Source organism: Rhinolophus ferrumequinum, chromosome 2, assembly GCF_004115265.2.
Source record: "Rhinolophus ferrumequinum isolate MPI-CBG mRhiFer1 chromosome 2, mRhiFer1_v1.p, whole genome shotgun sequence".
NCBI classification, from domain to species: domain Eukaryota; kingdom Metazoa; phylum Chordata; class Mammalia; order Chiroptera; family Rhinolophidae; genus Rhinolophus; species Rhinolophus ferrumequinum.
In genome coordinates, this window is record NC_046285.1 from 70327098 (window position 1) to 70339603 (window position 12506).

Sequence of the window (12506 nt, forward strand, 5' to 3'; positions counted from 1 at the left end):
ACCCGATAACTGAACGGAAGACTCCGTGACCCTGAATTCAGAATCACATGCTGTGTGGTTGAAATCCTTCAAACCGAGAGCCTCCTGGGGCAGGTCGCTAGAGGCTTGTATCTGGACAGTGCCTGCCGGGCTTTACTGCTGCCGCTCCACTCCCAACCCACAAAGGCAACCAGAACTGCACGGTGCTATCATTCACACAGCGCTTTCTCATGACTAAAGGATCATGATATAGGGTGATGTTCACAGTAACCCTGAGTTAGAAGATTAGTGTCCCCACTTTTACAAGACAGCCGAAGCTCAGCTAGGTGAATGAATTCCTTCAATATCATGTGACGATGCAGGGCAGACCTGACCCCTCACCTCTTCACCCCACCCCTGGCTCAGGAGGGAATCCACGAACCTGCAGGCCTCATCTGCAGAGGGGCCAAGGCTGGGCAGGCATCGTGTCTCTGAGCCAAAGAGCACAAGCAAGGGTAGTTACTGAAGTGCTTCTTGGGGGTGTGCTGTTTTCACCCCAAGGGCCCTAAGCACTGAGAGCACTGCCCACGCCATTCTGTTATATGCAGGCATCCCTCACAGTGCAAACTAAGTACATAACAGCTTCTCCATAAACCCGGGGCCCTATACCTGGACTCCATGACATTGAATAAAAATTTGTTTCATAAGAAATTTTAAATAAAATTTGCATGAGGATTTTTCTGGTGGAAGGGGTCATGACCTTTGCCAGACACTTAAAGGGACCTGTAAACCTAAAGAAAAATTAATAATCAATAAAATAAATGATGGCTTTTAAATATCATCTATTCTTATTTTGCTTTGGGTTTGACCCTTTAATCATGGAGAAAGAAAAAACTGTGCAATGAGACAGTCATCGCCTCACTGTTTAATTTCGTTAGGGAACTGAATGGAAAGCCATTAAAAATAGGTTGGCGCCAAGACTTTAAAATAGTTCTGTCAAGAGAAGGTCTTTCCTCACAGCACCTTATGTGATACCATGAAGAACAATACACATCCAGTACGATATTCTAAAAATGATACTAAATAAAAAAATACTTATAGAGATGCCATCAAATTAAATATGGAGGTCTATAAATTTTTCAGATGCTTCAAAGGTCTTAATGTAACAAATATGAACACCAAGAATATTAACAATTTGTCACAAATTCTGACTCCTAATAGGTAATAATTTTTTGCAATTTGTTACCTCTTTCTCATCTTCAATGTTTATATATTTTTTATAAAAATTACTGCTTTCTGAACAGGGAGATGAATATGAATCATTTCACTTTACATTCTTATACATGTAATTTTTTTGTATAAAAAAATTGGTCACCCACATATTCATACAATTCTCATTCTTTTCAAGAATACTTTACAATTAATACGGATTCAAAAGAAGTTTTAAGCTTCTTGAAAAAAGCTTGTGCTTGGAATGTCTATTAAGTGGCAGAAAAGCCAAATCAATATATGCATGCATCCTAATGCAAAGTATAATTTTAGGTGAGGATTTAATATGAGTTAATAGATCGTTTCATAATTAAAACCAGCTGCTCACCCTATATCATGATACCTGATCGAAAGAAAGCTAATTAGCTAGAACCAAGGCAAAGCTAACGTCAATGTTGCAAGTAAAACATCAGAAAAGGCTTTGGGCCATGCTATAGGCTGCTGTAAAAATAAGCTTGGGAAGCAGAATGCCACACCCTCCTATTATCGGTGATTTTTTTTCACCCAAGTAACAAACATCACTTCTAAATCCACCCAATGCTGAAGTTTACTCCTATCTTGTCTTACTGCAAGTAGAAATAACCCTGTTCCTTTTCAACAGCCTCTTTCATGCAACAAGAAACATTTCCTGAGTGCCTAGCTATGTGCCAGTCCTGGGAAAATAAAGACGAGTAACCCAAGCTCACACACGAGTGGGTTCTGCCTGATTAGTGCTGTGACTGAGCTCGCTAAGAGCCTGTAACCCTGCAGTGGGCTATGCTCAGTGATGATTACCTCTCATTTTCTTTTGCTTTGCCTCTATGACAAAGCCTATGCCTGGACTATAATTATTTCAACCATTACTCCGCACACATAATATAAATAGCTTTCATTCCCTCTCTTGTGTCCAGAACAAGTGAATGAAATACTCAAAACATCATGTTTAACTTAATGTTTACTGAATAGAGGGAAGCAAAAAACTCAGTACAAATTGTCCCTGACTCAACAGTGGCTTTTCATGTACCACTACGCACCTTAATCATTTCTTGGTAAATGTTGGAAAGACCTGGTTATGTGAAGAATGTTGACCCCTATCTACCCTGCCTGCCCCGCAGTACTGTGTTTTCACCTATTTTTAACAAGAAACTCTTGTTTGCAACTTTTTACAATAAGAAATATATTCTGGGGCACATATGGGGTTACATATGGGGTTATGTATTATATTAGCATTTATATTTTCATGGGTCTGAATATACAACATTAAACAAACACTTGATTCAAAACAGCCCACTTTTCAATAAAATCTAGATTACTGAATGGACTGACCTATATTTTGGCAATGCCTGACATGTATAGATACTGACCAAATAATGCTGCTTTTTAAATGTAAAACAGCAATCACTGTGCTTTGACAAGCTTAACATTTTTTCCAAGAATAAGTGGAAAAGCATGAGACGTGGAAAAAAAGGATTTTAAGAATACAATGATGAATATGCAATAGATGTACTGTTTGGAAATGAATTATTGTTAAGTGTCAAGTAATATGTTGTGAAATTTTGTAACATTTCATCTTTTAACCATTTTTACATTGCTATGGAACAGGACAATGCTACTGGTGTTGAAGATGACGAAATCTAGTGGGAAAATCCTCCGCTCTCTGAGCTGAGACCCTGAAGCCAATCATCTCTTTCTAATAAGCTGGAACAATTATATATGTTAAATTATTTACTTTGAAATGGGATATATTGCATAAGATGAGATTGGAAAGTGAAAGAAAACAATATTTTTTTACTCTTATTTAAGAGGAATGATGGAAACTTTGGTGACATCATCCAGTGATGTTAATCAAAAATGATAGATGTCATAGGTGAAATACAGTTTTTGCAAAGTGAGCTTAAAACCATTCATTCTTTTATCTGACACTTCATATTAAAGTACGGTGAAACGTACCAAAATTTCCTTTGATTCATTTTATACATTCTTATTTGGAAGTATTCGTTATTATTATATAAGGAACATCAACCAGCAATTTGTCAAAAACTCTGAATCACATTATTTTCTACTTGTTTTCTGTATCTGGAGACTCAAGAGCTGAATAAAGAGTCATGAATTAGGCTAATGTTTCGGAAGACAGGTGGCCATTTATCTTCAACCTTCTAAGTTTGATATAAATGGATGCCTCTATTAAAAGTGCTGACACGGAATGGGCCTCAGTCTTCCTAACAGAGTAACAGTGTCATATCCTGATGTCACATAAACAGTTATTAAGTTCCTGGGAACATTACAGAAACCTACAGAGTATCTGAATCTTTAATCGCCAGTGATTGATACTGTGTGGCTTTGGAAAAAAATCAAGGATCAAAAGGGGTATGGAAAATGATTAAAACCAAATTCTTTATCGGACTGTCTTCTGATTACATTCTCTTTTGCATGGGTTTATCATGTGCTCTGCACAGCCTTGCTACTCAAATTATGGTCCATGAACTGGCAACACCATCTTCACCTGGGAGCCTGAACCCTCACCCCAGACGTACTGAGTCAGAATCTGCATTTTAACAGATTGCCATGTACATTAAAGCAGGACAAGCAGTGACCTGGAGCTTCTGAATCACAGGCCTCAAGAGCTGACAGGTCATACATATCCTTCTTGATCCTTCCATTATCACGTCCATTAAAAAAGCTGACAGGACATTAGGCTTTAGTAGTTGGGTCAAGACTACGTCCCTTCTATAGTAAAACCACTGGCACTCCACTTTTCAATTACATACATACAGAGTTTGATATCTGCAAACATCACTGCCACTATCAAATACAAATACAGAACTTAGAAACTCTTTATAAGACAAGATTATGCTTGAAATCTGAAAATTTAAGATGAACACCAACCACCAAGTAACAAAATAAAATGTACACTAGGGCTTACATACCCTAAAGAACTAGGTAATGGGTGCATGTTAGGCAGTTTCCACGACTGATTTTAAGAAAAAATTTAGCTCCCTGGTCACTAAATCGTTCATGGCAACAGGCAGAGGCGAGGAGACAGCCTGATTCTGATAAGCCAGGCACGTGTCATGCACGCTGGTTCTCACCTGTTTGTACTCAGATTCTCTTCCAACCAATACCTGGAGGATGTAGTTGACAGGGTCGCCTTTCATTGGTGGTACCGTCTCCCATAAAATTTCACATGAATTTCCTTCCATCTGTGTTACTCGGGGTGCTGAAATACAAATCCACACATCTAAGGTCAAAATGGAAAGTATCACATTAACAGTCGATATTTTAGTGATATTAGAGAGAGTGACAGAGTGCCTGAGCCTGCCCTGAGAGGGGCGTTTATTTGCCTCGCCTCCTATTAAACCAGCAGGGTGCCCTCCCTACACACAGAGAACACTCCATGACTAGAATGTCATTGCTGAAAAATCCTTTGTTCATTATCCTATTAATAACTGCTTGGCCTGGATCGAGTTTTTGTCGTATTTTCAATGGCTACTGAGCACCTTCTATGATTAGGCCCAGAGCTAGGTACTTTGGGGAATGCAAAAATAGGTATAATACACCCAGCTTTCAAGGAAATTAAGATCTAACTGAAGGAAGGGGAGAGTAAAGTATGAGACAAACACAAAAAATAATGGAAGGCAGATTAAGATGAGAGGTACAAATAAAATGTTTTGGAGTTCCAGGGGAGTAAAACTCACACTGTGTCAGAGTTTAAGGAAAGTTTTAGGAGCAGGTGACATTTGAAGTAAGTCCCAGAGAATGGGCAGCACTGAAAGCCTTTAAAATTAAGTTATCGTATATTTGTATTTTTTAGTGTATTTTTCACCTATGAGACTCATCATTCTGATTTGAAGTTAAATTGTATTAGTTTGTAGCAAAGCACCTAACAGAATTTTAAAATATTTTCTCATAGCTTATGCTACATCTCTACAGCTTAATTCAAGATTTATTTTTCTATTTTGTAACTAGAATATGTAACTGCTCTCTCTGAACCCCCTTATTCTTTAGTTGCTAGCTACATGAAATTAATTCTTTAGAGAAAATTGTTTCTACTTGTAATTCTGTACAATACTGCTTCAGAGAAACAAAGATTTTCTTTAAAAAAAAAAAAGTTGGAATTAGTTGGCCAAAATGCCAAATAATTTATGGAAAAAGTAAATAAGAAATCTAATCAGACGAAACAGTCCTCCAGCTAAGACAACACTTTCCTGAATCTGAGAGGAAGACTTGATCATGTGGCCACGTGAGGAAACTGTCCTGAAGTAAATGTACATGAAACGCAAGAGCCATCACTCAGTGTTCTGCTTTCCACAATATGAATTTTCCCAACAATCACTTTGAGAGGCAAAATTAGTGCCGGAAACACCCTTGAGGTTTGCTAACTGGTAAAGTGGCACACTTCCCTGTCACCACACACCTGTAGATCACAGAGTGCTCGGGAATCCCTTGTGTTACAGCTGAAAGGCAAAGCGGGACCAAAGAACTGGGGTATTTACTTCCCATGTGACCCAGCAGGACTTCGCACGTATCCATCCATTTATACTAGTTTCTTAGTCACAAGAAGAAGCAACTGCCAAAGAGAAGCTCTGGACTGCTGAGGGGCAGGGCAGTGGGGAATGTACTTACCATAAAATGCCCTACAAGGAACTATGGGAAACTTTCACGGCATCCAAGCTAGACTCAGCCCCAGGTCCTGGAGTCCCCTCACCGTGACTCCTATAATGAATGAATTCTGTGCTCTGGTGGGAGCGACATAGCTCCTCCACGTGGAAGCAGGGAGTCAGGTGGCCTTGCTCCTGGGGCCGCACACATATAGGGCCTTTTTTTACAGGTTGTGCTCACAGCCCTAGCCACCCAAATAACATAGCAAACCCTCACTTTTACCCACGTAAAACCTGGTTCAGGCGGGCTACTTGTCTATCCATCAGCCTCAGCGTCATTCTGGGCAGCAGCTGTCCAGCCCCTCAAGGGCAGTGGTAGGGACCCACACAAGAATCACACTGCTGGGGAGAGTGGGGGCAGGCTCAGGAGTCCGTGCTGGGGCTGGGCCTAGGCCAGAGGCTGGGTGGGAAGGGCCGAGCCAGCGTCAGCCTGTGGCTGTCTGCTCTGCCTCATGAGCCGGCTGTGCAGAAGGCATGATGCTGTGGCTGGAAACGGGAGAGATGAGGGCTCAGCAGACCCATCCACTGGAGTGGCTTTTGCTTACTGCCTGATCCCAGGAAGGAGGCAGAGAATAAACTGGTCACTGACAAACCACAAGATGAATTCTCAGGGAGAGAAGAACAGGCCACTGCTGCAGCTCGCCCCAGGGCTCTCTCCACGGTGAGAGCTGAGGCCAGGGGAACAGGCTGCTGCAGGGGCCGACATCAGCCTCGAATCTCTAGGCACCAAGGGCATTCAGAGATGAATGCCAACCTCTGCTCCTCCTGAATGTGTTTGAGAAGGAATGTTTGCAAAACTCCTGTGGTAAACTGTCATTAAGTGCTGCATCAGGAATTCACCCTCATTTCTCACCAAAGTTTGTCACTCTGGTCTGTTTCTTTTCCTTGTCCATCTACCTGCTGGTTTTTACAAATTATTTGTAATAATCCTTTATACATACTTGAGAAAAGTCTTTATTGTCGGCCCTCTCCGTGAAGGCCCCTCTTTTCCTCCCAACATCCGTCTTCCAACTTTCCCTTTTAGAAAGTTCTTTTGATTCTATCTTGCTGATATTACAGCTACTAGAAGAGTATAGTCAGAGTGAGCACTGTACTTTCTCTTCTAAGTTCCAACATCTCCTTACTCTCACAGAAAACTATGCCAGCATACGCTGTCTACAAACCTTTGATAGTGGGAGGGACACTCTTAGTTGTGCTGAAGGTATAGGTTTCTGAGAAGGGCCCTTCCCCAGCCTCGCTCGCTGCCTGGATTCGGAAAGAGTAGCATGTGAATTCAGTCAGTCTCTGGACCTTGTAGGTGTGGCTGGGTCCTCTGTAGATGGAGATAAACCTAGAGGAAGGAGCAGAATCCATTAGCCACCTGCCTTTGTATTACTGACAAGAAATTATTATGATACAAACTAGTGGAGCAGATCAGGCCAATGTGGTAAATGCTTTTCATACAGTCTGAATTAATAGTCAACCAGTTGCTATGTTATAGTTAAGCTTAATGTCTAATATATTGTTACATAAAAGGCAAACACAAATTTAAGCACATATAAAGCTTACAATAAGATCCCTTTAATTATGCTCTAGATTCTAGAATTATCAGTTGTTCATGCTTTTATTTACTAATAAAAAAAGAAATTTCAAGTTTTTCATAATGATAATATCTATCGAATATGATCCTGTTAACCTACCTTCTACTACTGCGTTTCCCCGAAAATAAGACCTAGCCGGACAATCAGCTCTAATGTGGCTTTTGGAGCAAAAATTAAGACCCGGTCTTATAGTAAAGTAAGACTGGGTATTATATTATATTATATTATAATTATATTATACTATACCCAGTCTTACAGTAAAATAAGACCAGACTTATATTAATTTTTGCTCCAAAAGACGCTTTAGAGCTGACTGTCCAGTTAGGTCTTATTTTTGGGGAAACACGGTATGTACTAGGCAATAAAGTTAATGTTAACTGGGCACCTGAGAAATACAATATCCTCTTTATTTGATTTTTTAAATTACTGAGGTTTAGCTAGAAAATTCTTAAATTTTAACCTTCATCTTCCCAAGAGCTTTCAAAGCTCCTTTCCCAAACCAGTACGACGACATTTAGGATTATAAATTTTGACAAAATATGTAAAAAGAAAAAAAGACTTTGCTCAGAATCATCTATCAGGTTAATCAAAATAAGAGGAAAAATAACACAGATGGGCTATTTCAGTTCAGACGAGTGGCTTCTGGATCCTTCTCTCATCTGAACCAAGACAAAATATTTGTACTTCTCTAATTAATATTTCCATGAGACATAAGCATAGAAGGCATGAGATTAAAAAATAAGGCCTTACATTTCAACTCTTTCCCCCCAGGATCTTGAAAAATCAATATTTTCACAATGAAACTAGATTAGGTATAACTATAATATACTGCCATTATTTGTCTTTTCTTGGTTAATCGTAAAATTTTGGAAATAATTTTCCGTAAGTTATCCAGGATCTTTAGTAGATTCAGGAGATGCATACTGTTGGTCCAGGAACACTTTGTGTAGTTGGTCCAGAACCACTACACAAGTGAATCCAACCACTGCCTTGTTCCTAGAAAGGCCACACGGTTCTTCCAGTTTCCACTGCTTTGTCACAGTATTTGAGGACAATTCACTGTCGTTAGCTATGGTGCGAAGTAGATCAGTGACAGAAAAAAAAATCAAAATGTCTGACTCTTAGGCTGCTTTGGCCTAAGGGGTAGGCAGAAGTCATGAATTCATTTAGCAGACATTTCTTGAACATCTGCTGTGTGCTAGGCTCTGTGGATTCAAAGCTGAATAAGATCTAATCCCTGTGGGTTAGTTGGTCCCGTGTGTGGGCAGCTCCTCCATGTGCTAGAGAACAGTCTGGATGGACAGATATAGATTAAACAACCTGTGTTTTTTTTTAAACAAACCCTGTCAGAGTCAATACTTATTTTAAAATATCCATGCATTCATCAGCCTTTGCTATCAAGTTCCTGAGCCACAGCCATTTCACCTATTAAATGTTCCTCTGCTTTGCTGTATAAGGAAGCACGTTTTATTAAAGGCTGAACATTCTTAATTTCAGGGAAAGCCAGAGTCCATGCTGAAACCCACAAATACCATGGCAACCTATTTAGCGCTCTAGACACATCACTACCTTAATGAAAATACCCTTGCCAATGCTAAAGGCAAACAGTTATTTATTAACTCAGCCTCACCTGAGCCAGAATCTCTAACTGGAGTAATTGCCCTTCATTAGACCACAAAACGGAAGTCATGGTGTGAGAAGTAAAACTTCCCCACAAACTTACAATAAAGCCCGGTTTTTATAGGAGTTTGGAGAGGACGACTAGCAACAGCACGGTCGCCCTGCCATGCCCTGCTGTAAGGAGAGTTATGTCCTTCCGAAACTAAGCTCAGTGTATCTGTGGTGGGCAGTGGGACACGCATGTCTCTGACTGGTGTCGTTTAGCCCACTGTCTGCTCCGGAAATAATAAATCATGACCGGCTTGCTGCTCTGATGGACGCCATCACCGCTTAGCCTGACCTTCCTACCCCCGGAAAAAGAATGGGAAGAAATTCTGAAGGGGAAGGACAGTTCTCTCTTCTTTTGTTCTCAACCTGTGTATGGAAGTAGCTAAAACAGATGGTGGCTCATTCCTGTGTCACATCATTTAACAGGTACAGAGAAACAAGTGCAGGGAAGATGAAGATGACGGGTATGACAGGCTCTCTCCTGAGTGCCAGGGTGTGGGGCTGGGGAGGCGAGACACCAGGAATCCCAAGAGTGTGGGGATTCACATTCCAAGATAGCCAAGGATCAACACTGTCAATCTCACACTAACGGCCCTCCCAGAGAAACAGAGGTGCTGTCATCGTGGGCCTATGTCCTAAGGGAGACACACGGATTAGAAGGAGCAGAGCAATGAAGCAAGACGGTTGTACCCACTGCCTTCTCACCCCACGGGGAGCCATGACAGGCAGAGGTAGCAAGCTTGCACTTTGTTTAAAAGTTCATACTTTTCTCACTTTAAAAGTTTCCCTTAGCCTCGTTCGTCTTAAGGAAATAAAGAGCTAACAGCGGAAAGAGAACTGCAAGAATGACATTGTGGGATATAAGAGATGAGAAAGACTTGGTATGAATACGGTTTAATATGGAAATGACTTACTGTATTATTTCTAATTTCATGCTATTTTAATGTTTTAACAAAGAAATTTATTAAACGCAATAGTAGAAAGATTCTAGCTAAACTCTACCAATAAGTCAGTTTATCAAATAAAATCCTCCATAAAATCTCACCCGACAACTTTAGGCTTCTGAAAATATGATCTTCATATGATTACCAGCCAGTTTGGCACTTTCAGTCTAATTTTAAGGGTTTTATTTTTGAAAAATTGTACGAGGTAACACTGGTGGGATGTTTCTCCCACACCCATCTAGGTACTGGGTACGTTCTCCGTAATGCAGGTTCTGTGACCGGCATGGGCACTGCAGACTAGGAGGTACCAGCAACTTACTTAGCTAGTCTCTTTGGGCCTCTTTTCTCCTCTGTGAGATGAGGAAAATGACAGAACTTATCTCACTGAGCTGTGGTGAAGTTGAAATGGGTTAATAAAAGGAAAGCGCTTAGAACAGTCCTGACCTGTAATAGTCACTCACTACGTGTTAGTTATAATCATTTTTACAATGCTGAGAAGATGGGATTTTAAAAAAGAAACTCGACTCTCCCTCCTGAGAGAGCTTCTACATCACTGTCTTTTCTCCTAGGTAGAGGGTCAGCTGTGTGCTGAGAGCCGGCCTCTCTTCATTCGCTGTGGGTTCCATCTCACACTGGGCACCGTCAGTGAAGGCTGGGCTTCTTGTTCAGTAGCCTGGTGGAATTCAGTGAGCTAGCTCATGAAACATTCCCTCCACAGAGTAGGCCTCAGATAAATATCCTGGATCCTAAATTTCCTTCTGCATATGTTGACAGTAACTTCTGGTTCAAACAATAAAGGCCAATCAAAACAAAATAAAACGCAGGTGAGTCAACACCAAAAGAATACAATCCCTCTTTTACCCTAATTTTGTAATTATTTTCCATCACTCCAAGAAGCAGGAGAAGAAAGAAATCTTTTTTTCAAAGCCACTGATTTATGCCAGTTGCACGGTGGCCTCTCCTGGAGGCATCACAGGCTAACATACCCTGTGGCTAGAAGCACTCGGGGACAGATTAAAAATATTCATCAAATATTTGTTTTACAAATTTGTTTAATTTTTTTCTCTCTCTTAAACCTTTTTCTTTCTTTTTTTTTTAAGACCAACTTCATTTTAAAATTCATTAATAAGTAAGCCAGAGGCTTTTGGTGATAGAATTAAACACGCTACAGGTCCTAAGACACAATGATTGAAGACTCATTTCAAATGGAACCAAGGATTCAGAGCTTAAAGCATGGTTTTGCCCTGCAGCCCTGCAGCTTTTCTGACACCTCTCTCCCCCTCCTATCTGGAGTACCCAGGCTCAGCGCTTGGACCACGGGCTCATGCATCACAGACCCTGGGACAGCAGTCACCTCCAGAGGCTGGCAGGAATGCTGTCGTCCTGAGGTCCTGACCCACGCTTACTACCTTGGTGTTCACTGCCCAAGCCTGGGAAGGGACAAGATCCGGAGTAAGAAAAAATCCACTGGAAATGTGGAACACACAGAACAGGTGGGTGCCTAACCCGCAAAAGATGGTAACCAACAACTCTCAAAGAGACATCTAACCCTTGAATTCTGAAGGTGGGTGTGGCCCAGCCAACAAGGGATACACTAATGGGGAGAGATCAGCTTTCCTCCGAGGCCACTCCCATCTGTGCCTCCTGGGAGACAGGACCACCCTGCCCTTCTCCCCCCACCTCCCTCCAGACACCACTGGTGGGAAGTGGTGGGGCACAGGGACCTGGACCCAGGAAGACAGGGCATAAATCTCAGCTCTGCCCCTTACTGCCAAATCACTCGCCCTTGCTAAATGTCAGTTTCTTCCATTTGCAAAACAGAAAGTGTCCACGTCATGGGTTGTTTCAAGAGTCAAATCTGGAAATGTGGGTAAAAACCCCAGAACTGAGCCCAACACATAGTACGAGTTCGATACAGGGTATCCAATGCCTCCAGACTGTCCCACCAGTGGCACAGGTCACCTCTCAGGGATTCCAGGCAGGCCACCTTGCCCTGAGGACCCCTGTGGTTCTCAACTCCTGCCTCAGTAGGCCTCTCTCCAGGTTACTGGGCCATTACCGGCTCACATCCAGCAGGAACAGGTCCATCTGAATTTATTCTGCCACATCTGCTGTGGCCTGTGGTAGACATACAGCTCACTCCAAAATAAGTTAATCTAATTTGGTGACTTGGGAGTAAAAAAGGAAATGTTCACTCTGTTATTTTTATTATATTAATGTTTCTGTGTTATAAAAACGCAAAGAAGGAATATGTGTGTAACAGGTGGCATGGTTCCTAGAATGAAGTACGTGCGCAATAAAGTCACCAAGTAATTTCTCAGTTCAGGCTGAGGCATTATGTAGCCACAGCTGGTATCACAGCTCTTTGGCAGTGCCTCTAAGGGGTCTTCTATTCCATCCACAATCCCTGCTGCCCATGACCCAGGGCTCTGGTGAAGGCCAAGTAAGAG

The 12506-nt window shown here is 41.5% G+C and overlaps 1 protein-coding gene across 2 annotated transcripts in view; it reads right to left on the bottom strand.

The window, feature by feature from the left end:
- The window catches only part of FNDC3B (fibronectin type III domain containing 3B), a 320537-nt gene that overhangs the window by 8678 nt on the left and 299353 nt on the right, over nt 1-12506 (bottom strand). For both annotated transcript variants that reach the window (XM_033130828.1, XM_033130837.1), the window contains exons 24-25: nt 7028-7194; nt 4296-4423 (exon numbers count right to left, since the gene is read on the bottom strand). In XM_033130828.1, the coding sequence (XP_032986719.1) occupies nt 4296-4423; nt 7028-7194 (295 nt within the window). The remainder of the gene's footprint in view (nt 1-4295; nt 4424-7027; nt 7195-12506) is intronic.